The sequence below is a fragment of the Octopus bimaculoides genome, chromosome 22 (genome assembly GCF_001194135.2).
Source record: "Octopus bimaculoides isolate UCB-OBI-ISO-001 chromosome 22, ASM119413v2, whole genome shotgun sequence".
Classification (NCBI taxonomy): Eukaryota; Metazoa; Mollusca; class Cephalopoda; order Octopoda; family Octopodidae; genus Octopus; species Octopus bimaculoides.
Genome location: NC_069002.1, coordinates 4,959,273 through 4,974,648, shown reverse-complemented (window position 1 = coordinate 4,974,648; position 15,376 = coordinate 4,959,273). Strand labels below are relative to the sequence as shown.

Here is a 15,376-nt window from a genome sequence, read left to right as displayed (position 1 = left end):
CTTATGATATTTACTTTACTTTATATTATACTCATTTATTGTGCTTTTAATTATAAAATTTTCTATATGTGATAGTGGATTTTCATCGATGAGTTCTTGAAAATTGGTTATTTTCACTAAAAATATGTATTTTATATATACTTTATCTATAAGGCTCAATTTAATTTTAATTTTTTATAAATTGATTTTAATCGAGTTTTTTACCTGTAATTTTGGATTTTGTCCCTAATATTATTATATATATATATATATATATATGTATGTATATAAAATTTAGATTCAAGGTGAATATGGTACTTAGGTTTAGGCACCAGAATTAAGTATGGTATTATGATGAATGGACAGTAACAGAGAATAAAAAGAAAAAGAGAAAGAAGAAGAACAGTCAGTGTGATGTGGGACCCCAGACCAACTCCATCCCACCCAAGACCACTCAGAGCCAGCCTCCCCATACAGACACCAAACCCACCCGCCCCTTCTCACAGGAAAAAAAAAAGAAGAAAGAACAGACACCACAAAATTTTCAAGACCCCTCCCCCGGTGAAAAAGGTTATGTGTACATGGAGGAGGGAGTGTTGTCACTCAGCAATAGGGAAAACAGTAAATAAAAGACTAGACAAAGACTAAAGAGGACTCAGGACTCAAAGGTGGCGAGTAGTGTTACTCAGAAGGGGGTGAGTAACACACTTTTCATACTCTCACATCTCAAGTTATCGTTCATGTATCATTATTCTAATATTTTAATTTTAATGTTTTTCATCTTCATTTTCATGTGTCGTTCATAACATCATATTTTTATTTTAATTGTTATATGTCCCTACATGTGTTGAAGTGTCCCCCTCTATGTAATGCCATTATGGCAATTTAAAAGAAATAAAGAAGCTTGCTTCCCAACCACATGGTTCCGGGTTCAGTCCCACTGTATGGCACCTTGGGCAAGTGTCTTCTGCTATATCCTTGGGCTGACCAAAGCCTTGTGAGTGGATTTGGCAAACAGAAACTGAAAGAAGCCTGTTGTATTATATATATATATATATATATATATATATATATATGTGTGTGTGTGTTTGTGTGTCTGTGTTTATCTGTCTTTGTTGCCCCATGCGAGACTGGTAAAATATGAACTAGACTTTAAAAAAAAAAAAAAAATTGTCCGACTCAACACTTCAAATTAGTGCCCCAGCATGGCCGCAGTCCAGTAACTAAAAAAAAATTATATAAAATACACACACACACACACACACACACACACTGGAAATAATATAAAGCTTTCCTATTTTCTTCTGAGCGAGAGTTCTAGCAGAAGCTCAACCAAGAACTGTAACTCCATGCATCCGTTGAAATCCTCCAAAACAATTAGCCAAACGATTGTCTCCCTTGTCTTTTCTTTTGTTGAACTTTGAAACGAATCTAGAAGCATGGATCTTTCACAAAAGGTTATAACTTAATTTATTATTACCATAGTAATTTATTATAATGACTCTTTGTTATTGCTTTATTGCTATTTTGATTGCTGTATATTGGGAGAATTACATGGAGTAAATGGACAAGCTGTTGAAATTATGGGTTTTTTCTTCCAGATCACGTCCGAAAGCTGTTAAAAATAACAGCAACATCTCCCTCGAATCAGTTTCACAACAGAAAAATAAGGATGCATTTCTATAATGTAGTCGTACATTTTTCTGTCTGTTATCTTTTACTTATTTCACTCATTGGATTGCAGCCGTGCCTTGAAGAGTTTAGTCGGACAAATCGACCGCACTACATATTTTTTTTTTAAAGCTAGGTTACCATTTATTCTATTGGCCTGTTTCGCCGAACCGCTAGATCGATCACGGGGATGTAAACAAACCAACATCGGAAATTACTATTTTTAAATCTCACAACGTGAGATATTCAGCAACAGTACTTTGTAGTAAAGATTTTTTTGCCAACATAACGTGGAAGTCCTGGTTTAGGACTAATGTTGGTCTCCAGCTGGCTATACGACACGATCTGTGTCCTTAAAAACAAAAAAATATAAGGACACAGATCGTGTCGTATAGCCAGCTGGAGACGATGTCTCCTGGGGCAAAATTACAGCAGCATTAGTCCTAAACCAGGACTGCCATGTTACGTTGGCAAACAATCTTTACTACGAATCAACATCGGTTGTCAAATTGTGATGGGAGACAAACACTACACAAAGACACACACACACACACGCACCTGCACATCTATACGACGGGTTTCCGCACGGCTTTCGTCTACCTAATTCATTCCCACGCATTGGTCTGTCCTGGGCTGTAGTAACAGACACTTGCCCAAGGTGTTACAAAGTGGGACTGAACCTGAGACCGTATGATTGTGAAACAATCTTCTTAACCACACAGACTCGCTTGTACATCTGTAGTTATGTTTAAACACCCACAGTAAGTCAACATTCATTGACAAGGTTGCAAAAAGCAACGAAGGAAAGACTTCCTTTTGTAATCCCACCCGTTCCATATCCATGGAAAGACTTCCTTTTGTGCCCCCCGTTCTATATCCATGGAAAGACTTCCTTTTGTACCTCCTCTCCCATAATTTTTTTTTTTAATATTACACATGGTGGAAAATTGATTTCCTGCCATGTCTTATAATAATAATAATAATGAGAAAGTCATAAAAATTAAGAATTTCTATTAAAAAAAAAAACTTCATTCCTGTATTATGTATATTCATGTCCCAAGGTTTGGCAAATTTCATAGAGTGAGGCAATTTAGGCCTTAACGTTTGGCAAATTGGGACATGAATATACATAATACAGAAATGAAGTTTTTTTTAAAAGAAATTCTTAATTTTTATGACTTTCTCATTATTATTATTGTAAGACACTGTAGGAAATCAATTTTCCACCATGTCTAATATTAAAAATTTTTTTTTATTGGGGTGAGGTACAAAAGGAAGTCTTTCTCTGACAATACAGAATTAACTTTAAGAAATGAGAATAAATAAGCATTACATTCGACAAAGTAATCTGAATGCTGAAGGGTTAAATACTACAATGAAAGTTGCTTGAAGCTTCTGTCTTAACTAAATGTCTTTTCTTTCTTTCTTTAATTGTATCCAGAGAAAGAGATTCCTTGAAGCAGAAGATGAAAGCAGTTCCAGCTCAGATGATAATTACGTACCATACATTACGCTCAATGAAAGGAAAAAGGAGAATGTAAGTCCATTATAAAAATATTTCATTATATGTAACAGAAACAGTATTGATTAAAAAAGCCATCTGTGTATCATACATAATGCAAAAAGGCAAATGAACTGCAGTAGTCATCCAGAGAAAATGACCCCTATGGATGCACTGTGTTTGTTTAAAAGCACAAAACTATATCAGTAGCAGAGAAAACTGCTCAACTGCGGCAGTGGGAATACTTGATAAATGATGATGATGATGATGATGATGATATCTATATACAACAGGTTTCTTCCAGTTTTTGTCTGCCAAATCCACTCAAAAGGCTTTGGTCAGGCCAAGGCCATAGTAGAGGCACTTGCCCAATATGCCATGCAGTGGAACTGAACCCGGAACCATGTGGTTACGAGGCAAACTTCTTACACACAGCAATGTCTGCACCTCAGAAATTTTCTTTTTTTTTTTCTTTTCTTTATTCTCAAAATTTCTCTCTTCTCTTTTTCCTGGCGTTGTCTTTTAAGGTCCAGGATCTGTATAAACGGATGGGAATCAGTGCTACGAAATTAATGAAGTCCGACAAGCACTTGGGTTCGACGTCGGCCAGCAGCAGCACCAACAGCATAAACAAACTGCTTCTGATGCAGGATGAAAACAGCGAAGTCCTGGAGGACCTTGACAAGAAAGACATTGATGAGGAGGAGGAAATATGTTCTGGGCCGAAAGCGAACATCAGTTTGTTGGATCAACACAGTGAGCTGAAGAAGAAAGCAGAAGGTCAGTGGGTGCAAAGTTGTTATGTTGTTGTTCTTGTTTTTTTCCTGGATTTATTTTTAATTCATGGGCAACTGTGCAAAATATTTGTTTAACCTAAAATAGGGACAGGTAGGTTTAACCCTTTCATTACTGCTGTTGTTGTAGTAATCATTGTCACCATCACTATCATCATCAAAATGATCACTGTTGTCATGGTGATTGTCATCACTGCTATCATCATCATCATCATCATCCCTACTATCATCATCATCATCATCATCCCTACTATCATCGTCATCATCATCATCCCTACTATCATCATCATCATCATCATCCCTACTATCATCATCATCATCATCATCGTCACTACTATCATCGTCATCATCATCATCCCTACTATCATCGTCATCATCATCATCATCATCGTCATCATCATATTCATTGTTAACGTTACTATATTTCAGCTCGAAAAGAAACTGCAAGAGAAAAGATGCTGAAAGAAGAGGAGAAGATTCTGGAAAGTGTAGCAGAAAAGAAAGGTAAATAGAAATACGATTTTTAAATACACTTTACTGTATGTATCTGTAATAACACACACACACACACACTCTATGATACCCCTACACATAATGCACTGTGCTGTATATAGTAATACACACACACACACATATGCTATCATTACAACACACACTGTGTTGTAACACACACACACACACACTACTAGACTAGAAGTTGCACACACACAATGTTATATATAATAACATATACGAGGGGTGTCACGAAAGCCCTGGTTGGAGGCCCAACCTTCTAAGTTCTGTTACAGGGCTTAGAAAAGCTGAAGGGCCTCTGCAATAAGTATGTGAATCTGAGAGGTGAATATTTTGAATAAAATCATAATTGATCAATCTTTCTGTATTTTCTTTTACTCAAAGCCAGGAACTTTTCAGCACCTCCTCATATTCTATTGTTTATACCAATTAATGTTGTTTAATTTATCACTGAGTATCTTGTCTTTTTTTTAATTCCAGCTTTGATGGGTGTGGCAGAACTTGCCAGAGGAATACAATATGAAGAACCCATAAAGACTGGGTAAGTCACGTCCCCCTTATTTTATGAGACACCTCCCACCCTGTTGTCTCCATTGAGTCAAGTGTTGTTTACTCCTAGAGCTGTTAGAAAATTGGATGGAAAGCCCACTGTAGGCTTCTAAAATGGTTTCTGTTATGGAGTTCTGTGATGAAATGTTTCAACCGTTTTTAGATTGTCCAATGCTTCCTCCATAGGGTGTGACCTGAAGAAGACTTGGCTATTGTTTCTAGAAAGTTGTGTGACTCGATATGGAGGTTCTCATGTTTGCTGAAACTAGCTAGCTCTAGGCTGTGATTTGAGGAAGATTTGGCTATTGTTTCTAGAAGCTTATATGACTCTATAAGAGGTTGTCTTGTATGTTGAAACCAGCAAGCACCAGGTTTTTGAGGAAGATTTGGCTATTGTTTCTAAAAGTTTATAAGTACTGGAATATTACAAAGAGTAAGTCCTGGGGTCGATTTCTACTCCTAAAACCCTTACTGGAAATAAGAGTATAAGGCAGTGAGCTGGCAGAACCGTTAGCACACCGGACGAAATGCTTAGCAGTATTTCGTCTGTCTTTGTGTTCTGAGTTCAAACTCCACCGAGGTCAACTTTGCCTTTTATCCTTTTAGGGTCAAAAATGAAGTACCAGTTGCATACTGGGGTCGATCTAATCGACTGGCTCCCTCACCCCCAAAAATTTGGGGCCTTGTGTCTAGAGTAGAAAAAAAACAAAGAATGAGAGTATGTGTAACTTTCAACAAGGGAGCTAACTGCAATGCATTTTGTATGTGTGTGTGTGTGTATATGTCTTTGTATGTTTTATTGTGTTTAGTATGTGTTTATGCATGTTTGTGTGTGTGTGTGTGTGTTTCAAAACTGAAGCATTCAATTTTAAATTCCGTTTTATTTTGTTTCTCTCTCACCAGATGGCGCCCTCCACGCCATATTTTGAACATGTCAGAGCAGCGTCATGCTAAAGTGAGGAAAAAGGGCCACATTTTAGTTGAAGGTGAAGACCTACCTGCCCCTATAAAGACCTTCAAGGAGATGAAATTCCCCAAGGCTATCATCAACGGCTTAAAGAAAAAGGGAATCACTAAACCAACCCCTATACAGATTCAGGGCCTACCTGCTGTGTAAGTTGCTTAAATGTTTTTGTTGTTGTAGGTGGTTATTTCACGTTGCTTCAGCCCACTCAGCTGTAAAAATGAGTTGCAATGCCACTAGTGCCAAGCTGTATCAGCCCCTTTGCCTTTCCCTTGGATAACATCAATGGCGTGGACAGGGGTGGCTGATATGCACGGGCAACTGTTGGTCTTCCTTGCCTGCACTTGTGCCTCAGAGGGGAATTTTCTAGGTGCAATCCCATGGTCATGGTGTGTGTGTGTGTGTGTTACAGATACAATACAATGTCTGCATGTGAGTGTGTGATGAAAAGTCCCTGGCTTTGGGTAAAAGGAAATACAGAAGGATCAGTTAATTATGATTTTTTTCAACATATTCCTCTCTCAGATTCACAGACTTATTACAGCAGTCCTTCAGTTTTCCTTCAGCCCTGTAAAAAAAACTTGGAAGGTTGGGCCTCCAATAAGACCTTTCACAACACCCTTAAAGCCAGGAGCATTTCAGGGCCCCCCCCCCGTCATTTATTGATTGATCTGTTGATCTATATTGATTGTTCTTTCTCATTTACAGTTTGTCAGGTCGAGACATGATTGGGATTGCTTTCACAGGCTCTGGTAAAACACTGGTATTCACTCTGCCCATTATTATGTTCTGCATGGAACAAGAGAAACGACTGCCCTTCATCAAGAATGAGGGCCCGTATGGCCTCATAATCTGCCCTTCGGTAAGTTATCAGATATTTCCTTCTTTGCTCCTTCTTCTTCTTCTCTGTCTCTCTCTCTCTCTTTCTGTGTACATGTATGTGACATATGTCTGTGTGTACATGTGAATCTGAGAGGGGAATATATTGAATAAAATCATAATTAAATGATCATCCTGTATTTTCTTCAACCCAAGCCAGGAACTTTTCAACACACCCTCGTGTGTGTATGCATAGTGCTCCAGCATGGCTGCAGTCAAATTACTGAAACAAGTAAAAGAATAAAAAAATATATCGTCATTGTTTAGCATTTGCTTTCCATGCAAAAACTCTGAGTAACAGTTTTTGTGATATCTTTACTGCTTTTTTAATAAAGCATATATATATATATACATATATTTGTGTGTGTTTATAATTGATATTTACTTGTCTTCATTTACATTACTCCAGCGGGAACTTGCACGACAGACTCATGAAATAATCAAGTACTACTGCAATTGTATGGAACTCGATGGCCTACCAGCCCTGCGCTGTGCGCTGTGTATCGGAGGTATGCCTGTCAAAGATCAAATCGAACTTGTCAAAAGGTTCGTGTAACAATCCCTTTATTCTTTTAATCCCCTAATTTGGTGTTATTTTGTACCCTCAAGTCTGAAAGAGCATAGCTGTAGTATCATCATCATCATCATCATCATCAACGACATTTGACGTCCGTTTTCCATGCTGGCATGGGTTGGACAGGAACTGCACTTCTCAGTTTCAGTCTCAAACGTTATTGACCAGTATTTAATGAATGTTTCAGTTCACTTACCGAGTTATGTCCCTTAGAGAATTACCTCTCTTCGGCCACGTAGACCATTGGCCAATATTCCCTGAGGGATTTGTTCTAGAGCTTTACATTCTGAGTTCAAATCGGGGTGAACGGAGTGATTTTTGAGTCAGATTTTCTATAGCCGGATATCCTTCCTGTCACCTTCACATCTCTCCAAATAACATAATATTCCTCTATAGACAGACTGGAGTTTGTTTTATCTCCTGCAAGACTGGACCTTCCTTCCTTCCTTGTCTGCCATCCACTTTGCAGGGTATACTGGGTACATTTTATTGGCACACCAACACTAGAGAAATTGTCCTCGCTTCTACAATACTTAAGAGTCCTCTCTGTTCTTTTCTGTGTTGTCTCTGATCTTTTGAAGCAGATGTGATTTGAGATGGGATAATAAAAGAATGGATGGGATTGATTAACAAGATGAAAGAAATCAAATGAAATGATTGCAGAGGGAAGATGCAATGGAAAAGGGACGGTCTTAGTGCAGCTACACATTGGTAAAGAAATTAGAGTTAAAAACATGAGTAGCATGATAGATAGTAACAGAGACATTTGTATAGATATATCTTTGAGTAGTGTCTGTCTATAATCTTTCCTATTTTTTAACCTTACTTCCAGAGGTGTCCACATCATGGTTGCCACACCTGGTCGGCTGATGGACATGCTGGACAAGAAAATGATAACTCTAGATGTCTGCCGTTACTTGTGCATGGACGAAGCTGATCGTATGATTGACATGGGGTTCGAAGAAGATGTCAGGACAATATTTTCTTATTTCAAGGTAAGCATGACTACTACTACTACTACTTTTTGTTAGCCTCCTCCTCCTCCTCCTCGTAATGGTGGTGGTGGTGGTGTTTTTTATTCCTTATTCGTCTTCGTCATCTTCTTCTTCTCTTTTAGGCTCAGAGACAAACTCTACTGTTTTCAGCCACCATGCCAAAGAAAATCCAAAACTTTGCCCGCAGTGCATTGGTGAAGCCAGTTACAGTGAATGTTGGTCGAGCTGGCGCCGCCAACCTCGATGTTATTCAGGAAGTGGAATACGTAAAACAAGAAGCAAAGATTGTCTATTTACTGCAATGTCTCCAGAAGACACCACCACCAGTAAGTCTCTCTCTCTCTCTCTCTCTCCCCCCTCACTCCTCTCTCTCTCTCTCTTTCTCTCTTCATTTATCTTTTATCTTTTACTTGTTTCAGTCATTTTTCAACTGCAGCCATGTACTTATTCTATCAGTCTCTTTTTGCCGAGCCACTAAGTTACGAGACTGTAAACACACCAGCACTGGTTGTCAAACGGTAGTGGAAGACAAAACACAGGCATAATGACACGTACACATAGATACATACAAATATATATATATATGTATACGACAGGCTTCTTTCAGTTTCTGTCTACCAAATCCACTCACAAGGCTTTGGTCGGCCCAAGGCTATAGTACACTTGCTCGAGGTGCCATGGAGTGAGACTGAACCTAGAACCATGTGGTTGGGAAGCAAATTTCTTACCACACAGCCACACCTGCACCTACACACAAACAGGCTTCTTAGTTTCCATCTACTAAATCCTCTCATAAGGTTTTGGTCAGCCTGAGGCTATTGTAGAAGATACTGACCCAAAATGCCAAGCAGTGGGACTGAACCCGGAACCAAGTGGTTGGGAAACAAGCCTCTTACTACATAGCCACGCCTGCACCTGTGTTGTTTAATGACAAATTTATTCAATGTAATTGTTGTTGTTACAGGTACTGGTATTTGCTGAAAAGAAACAGGATGTGGACGCCATCCATGAATATCTTCTACTCAAAGGAGTCGAGGCCGTTGCAATTCATGGAGGAAAAGGTGAGTGTTCTGTTTACAGATGGTCTTACTGTTTGGCTGCCAGGGTCTTACTTGTTAACAGTCTCCATCTGTTAACAAGTTAGACCAACACTATTAACAGAGCTGGACTTATAGGTTAACAGACTCGGTCTTTCTTGTTTAGGCAGCAAGTTGGTAGAATTGTCAGCACATCAAACAAAATGCCTAACACTTTGAGCCCTGACCTCCTCGGTGTTATTTAATCCTGTGCCCAGAGATGAGTAGCAAGGCTCCAGTGGTTTGATCCTGACAGCCCAGGCTCATTTTCGCACACAAGAACTTGTTTCATTGTAAAATTTCTCCCTATTTCTAAAAGAACATGCTACCAAAGCAATCAGACTGGGCACAGAGAGGTACTGTCTTACTTTCAGATGTTCTGATTGGTTGATCAAAACAGGGTCAAAGCATGTATAATCAAACACATGCTGCACCGCTTTACCAGTGCTATGAACTTTGAGGATTGATGGTGTTCATTCTGGCTCTTAACATTCTAAGCTCAAATTCTGCTGAGGTCAACTTTGCCTCTCAAACCACTGGAGTTGATTAAATAAAGTACCAGTCATGTACTGGGATCAGTGTAATTGACTTTCCCTCTCCCCTTAGAATTTCTGGCCTTGTGCCAAAATTAGAAAGAAAATTATCCCTAATATTATTATTATTATTATATATAAGGTGGCAGACTGGCAGAATCATTAGCATGCCAGGCAAAATGCTTAGCAGCATTTCATCTGCCACTACGTTCTGAGTTCAACTTTGCCTTTTATCCTTATAGGGTCAATAAATTAAGTACCAGTTATGCACTGGGGTAGATGTAATCGACTAGCTCCCTCCCCTACAATTTCAGGCCTTGTGCCTTTAGTAGAAAGGATTATTATATATATAAGGTGGCGGATTGGCGGAATCATTAGCACGTTGGGCAAAATGCATAGTCTGTCGTTACGTTCTGAGTTCAAATTCTGCTGAGGTCGACTTTGCTTTTTATCCTTATGGGGTCAATAAAATAAATACTGGTTGAACACTGGGGGGGGTTTCGATGTAATCAACTTAGCCCCCCCCCCCTCTCCTGAAATTGCTGGCCTTGTGCCAAAATTTGAAACCAATGTTATTATTATACAAATAAATAAATGTGTGTGTGTGTGTGTATGTTTCAACAGACCAAGAAGAGAGAACTCGATCAGTGGAACAATTCCGGAACGGTCAGAAAGACGTTCTTGTAGCAACAGATGTGGCATCAAAAGGCCTTGATTTCTCTGACATTCAACATGTCATCAATTATGACATGCCAGAAGACATAGAAAACTATGGTGAGTTACTACACCCTCCTCCTCTCTCTCACAGTGGCCCTGTTGCCACTCCACCTCCATCTCTTGTGCTACTCCTCCTCCACTTTCTGTGTCTATGTTTGTGCATGTATGTGTGTACGTGTGTGTGTGTGTGTAAAAAAGAGTATCCAAAAGTGCTTTTGTTTGTGTGTGTGAGAGAAAGAATATTGAAAAGGCTTATGTTTATGTATGATTATTTGTGTGTGTGTCTGTTTGCGTTTGTTGTGAATGTGAAAGAGAGAAAGGATTTCTTTTACAAATCCTTCTGAATTCTGTTGTTTCCTTACTGAAAGATATTCATTGTTTCTTCTTTTGTTTGGTTTCCAGTCCATCGTATTGGCCGTACAGGAAGGTGTGGTAAAACAGGTACAGCAACAACATTCATTAACAAGACCGTGGGTAAGTAGAAGGCGTGGCGGAGTTTTGGTTTTCATTTGTGTGAGCGGATTCACCCCCCCCCCCTTTTGGTAGTTGCCTCTCACTACATGTGACACGTATCACCTCAGCTATTCTCACCTTACCTGTACTTGCAGTGGCATCCACCCAGGATGGGTGGAGCTGGCTGCAGCCAACCAGTTCACAATGTCCCTCCTGAATACTAACCACAGTCATGATCATCATCATTTAACATTCGTTTTGCATGCTGGCATGGGTTGGACAGCTTGACAGGAACTAGCAAAGCCAGGGACTGCACCAGGTCTCAGTCTGTTTTGGGCTTGGTTTCTATGGCTGAATGCCCTTCCTAATGCCAACCACTCCACAGTGTACTGGGTGCTTTCTACATGGTACCATCACCAATGTTTTTACATGGCACAAGTACTCATGTTTTGTATGTGGCACCCGTACCAATGTTTTTTACATGGTGCCAGTACCATGACAGCAGCACCCACACCAGTGCTTTTTACGTGGCACCTTGGTTTAGGATCTCTATTCTGTTGTGGTGGGCAGGTTTTCTCAAGTACAGCAATACACAAGACAAATGCTGTTCTAAGAGAGCAAGCAGACTGGATAGCACAGATGCCATAGTCATCATTCACTGTTGAGGTGTAGAGTTCATGTTTGGATTGTCAGTGGGAATACAAGTTTACATGTGGGCCAGAATGGACAACAGACGTTAAATGATGATGATAATATATATCATATATTGTGTGTGTATATATATATATATATATATATATATATACACACACACATAGATATATGCAAGTACATAAATTTAATCTTTATTTAACAACCATTTCCATGTTACAGATAAATCAATTCTGTTGGATCTGAAACATTTACTGATGGAAGCCAAACAGAAAGTGGCACCATTCCTGGCTACATTACAGTCTGAGAGTGAGAAATACCTGGACATTGGAGGTAAGTCTTTTTCTTTCTATGTCTGTATGCATCTGTGTTTGTGTTGTGAGTTTTCCAGCTTATATTTATGTAGGTGTGTGTGTAGTGTTGTTTGTCCTTGTGTGTGTGAGCGTATACTTGTTTGTTTTCGTATGTACATATGTGTTCTTGTTTATCTTTGTGTGTGTGTGTATTCCTGTTCTGTTTGTACTGCCATGAACGAAACTCTTTTCACTCTTCAAAATACGTTTCACATCTGGATCCACAGAATCTACAGATGTATTTATCTTTCCGAATCTCCCTTGCAAGTGGAACCAGGGACTAAGAGATAATTATTCCTTTGTCGTTCTATGTCTAGTTACAAATACTAGACTTCTGTCTTTTCAACATTCAAACCTCACTGCTACGTTCCTCTTTGTAAATTTTTCCTGCAGATCTTCAAACTGCTCACCAGTTGCGCGACTTTGGTGGACCCTTTTCTTTCATGTCTTTGATAAAGTTTTAAATTTTCTTTTTTTTTTTTTTCTTTATGAAAATTATATTTGCAGGAGAAATTGGTTGTTCTTACTGCGGTGGTTTGGGTCATCGTATTGCAGACTGTCCCAAATTGGAAGCACTTCAGACCAAACAAGCTCAAAATATTGGACGCCGAGACTATTTGGCACACAATGCTGCAGATTGGTAAAACTTGAAGAGAGAGAGAGAGTGTATGTTATGTGTACGGTGGAGATAAAAGTTGCTCCTGTCTGTATTACAACATACACATTTTTCATTATAAATTATATTTTTATAAAATAAAATATTTCAAAATGATATTTTGGATTTTTATTTTTGCTGACTGGCCCTCATGCCGGTGGCACATAAAAGCACCCACTACACTCTCGGAGTGGTTGGCGTTAGGAAGGGCATCCAGCTGTAGAAACTCTACCAAATCAGATTGGAGCCTGGTGTCGCCTCCTGGTCCACCAGTACTCAGTCAAATCGTCCAACCCATGCTAGCATGGAAGGCGGACGTTAAACGATGATGATGATGATTATTAGAAAGAAAAGATTAAAAAATCAAAAATACTTCTTTATTTTCTTACTAGTTGTCAATTAAGGTGGGCAACTTAATTAGAATCATTAAAGTATTGGACAAAATGCTCAACAGCAGGTCTTCTGGTTCTTTATGTTCCGAGTTCAAATCCCACTGAAAAAAATAGTCCGAGACAAGCACATGTGCAGTTACATATATGACAGGATCCTTTTGATTTTGCCACAAGGGCACGAGTCGATTACATCGATCTCCCAGTTTTCAACTGGTACTCATTTTATCGAGCCTGAAAAGATGAAAAGTAATGTCGACCTTGGTGGAATTTGAACTCAGAACATCAAGACAGACAAGACCCCGCTTAACATTTTGCCTGGCCTGCTGCTGACTTTTGGGTTGCTATTTCTAGCAGGTAAAGCTTGGCTGAGGCTGATTCATGCCATCTTGGATGGCATTTGTCAGAAGTCAATGACAATCGCTTCGTTAATTTTATATCAGGATAAAAACTTTGGGACTGGAACAATAGAATGATTGCATTACAGAATTGATACTCATCTGTCCTTAACCTCTGATCAAACACCACCAGGGCGCATATAGTCATTATAGATATATTATAGTCATGCTACTTAGCTCTCTTTAGGGCCACAAGCCCAATTATCTTCCACAGGAGCTAGCATGTGTGTGTATGTATATATATATATATATATATACATACACACACACACATACATGAAGGGCTTCTTTTAATTCCTGCCTAGCAAATCCACTCACAGGGATAGGTCAGCCTGGTGCTATAGTAAGTGCCATGTAATGGGAATGAACCTGGATCCATGTGGTTGGGAAGCAAATTTCCTACCACGTATCTACTCGTGCACCTATAACAATTCTTTGTTTTAAAACATATGAAAACAAAATTTTTTTTTTTTTTTTTACACCTTCATGCAGAATTAGAAAGCACAGCAACATAACATTTCCGACTTCCAACTGTAATTGAAATTTTATTTATTTATTTATCATCATATGGTCTCTTCATAATACTGAGACAGAGAGAGAGAAACAGAGATAGTGGTTACCTCCTTCCATAGAATCCTGAGCAGTACACCTCTCAAAAATAATCCTGCACTATAAATACCAACTTCTCTTCTCTCCCCACCCTCAACAGCTAAACAAAACAGGGTACAAGGCATTCTCATAATGTCCTCTGAGGAGTGCTGCCAAAACTCATTTGCCTCCGTTCTTTGGATTTTGAGATTTTTTTTTTTGGATTTTTTTTTTTGTTTTTTCATCGTTTCATATTTACTGTTAACCACATTAAGATTGGGTCGTTTGGTAATGGTAATGAGGTAATTTTAAAATTTTTTATTTATTCTTTAGTCTTTCACTGCTTACGATCATTGGACTGCAGCCACGGCACACTGACTTTTGGTGCGTAGCCGATTACATCAACTCCAGTATTTGTTTTTTTTATTTTACTAACCTTGGAAAGACAAGGTGGGCCTGGGCAGCATTCGTAATTAACAATATAAAGGGAGGTAATCAGATACCACAAGATGTTTTTTGCTTGGTGCTCTACCGACTGCCATAGAGAGAGAGAGAAAAAAAAACTTAAAAAGCATGCGAGTCAAAGCAAAAAAAAAAGGGTCAGATGAAGGCAGTCACGCAAGAGACTTAGGAAAAAAATTATTTTATTTGTGGTTGATCTGGACTGTATTTGATTTACAGCGGAATTCTGGAACAAGCAGTGTGATTAGAGTTGGGTGGGCAGCTGGTTGATTGGCAGGTAAGGTAGGTAGGTAGGTAAATAAGTAATTTAGTGAGGCAGGTGGTAGATAAATGGTTATCTGCAGCATGCCGCCGATCAGCACCAACAACAGTGGTGATGTCCCTGGAGTGGAATCACCAACAACAACAATATTGACAGTAACAACAACACATGGTGTTAAGTTAAAAGGTTAATTTTTAGAGCTGTTGCACATTTTTTTTTTTAAAAAGTACTTTAAAAAAAAAAAAAAAAAGCAAGGGTCTTCCTATAAAGTGCCACCCTAATACACATTGGGTGTATCAGATGGCACAATCTGGTTTGGTTTTGATTCAATTTTTAGCAATATTTTTTTTTTCTTTTTGAATATATTAAAAAAAGAAAAAAAAAAAATTGCCATGGTATCAGGAAGGGCAGCTAATAAAA

The 15,376-nt window shown here is 38.8% G+C and overlaps 1 protein-coding gene across 1 annotated transcript; it reads left to right on the top strand.

Moving 5' to 3' along the window:
• Positions 1 to 1,297: 1,297 nt before the first annotated feature.
• On the top strand, positions 1,298 to 12,974 carry LOC106874161 (probable ATP-dependent RNA helicase DDX41). Its single transcript, XM_014921786.2, has 15 exons — positions 1,298 to 1,436; positions 3,092 to 3,187; positions 3,679 to 3,931; positions 4,375 to 4,449; positions 4,939 to 4,999; positions 5,911 to 6,120; positions 6,680 to 6,833; positions 7,260 to 7,396; positions 8,257 to 8,419; positions 8,542 to 8,745; positions 9,384 to 9,480; positions 10,653 to 10,802; positions 11,148 to 11,219; positions 12,072 to 12,182; positions 12,710 to 12,974. The coding sequence occupies exons 1-15, from the start codon at positions 1,419 to 1,421 to the stop codon at positions 12,844 to 12,846; spliced, it is 1,938 nt and encodes a 645-aa protein (XP_014777272.1). The 5' UTR covers positions 1,298 to 1,418; the 3' UTR covers positions 12,847 to 12,974.
• The last annotated feature ends 2,402 nt before the right edge of the window (positions 12,975 to 15,376 follow it).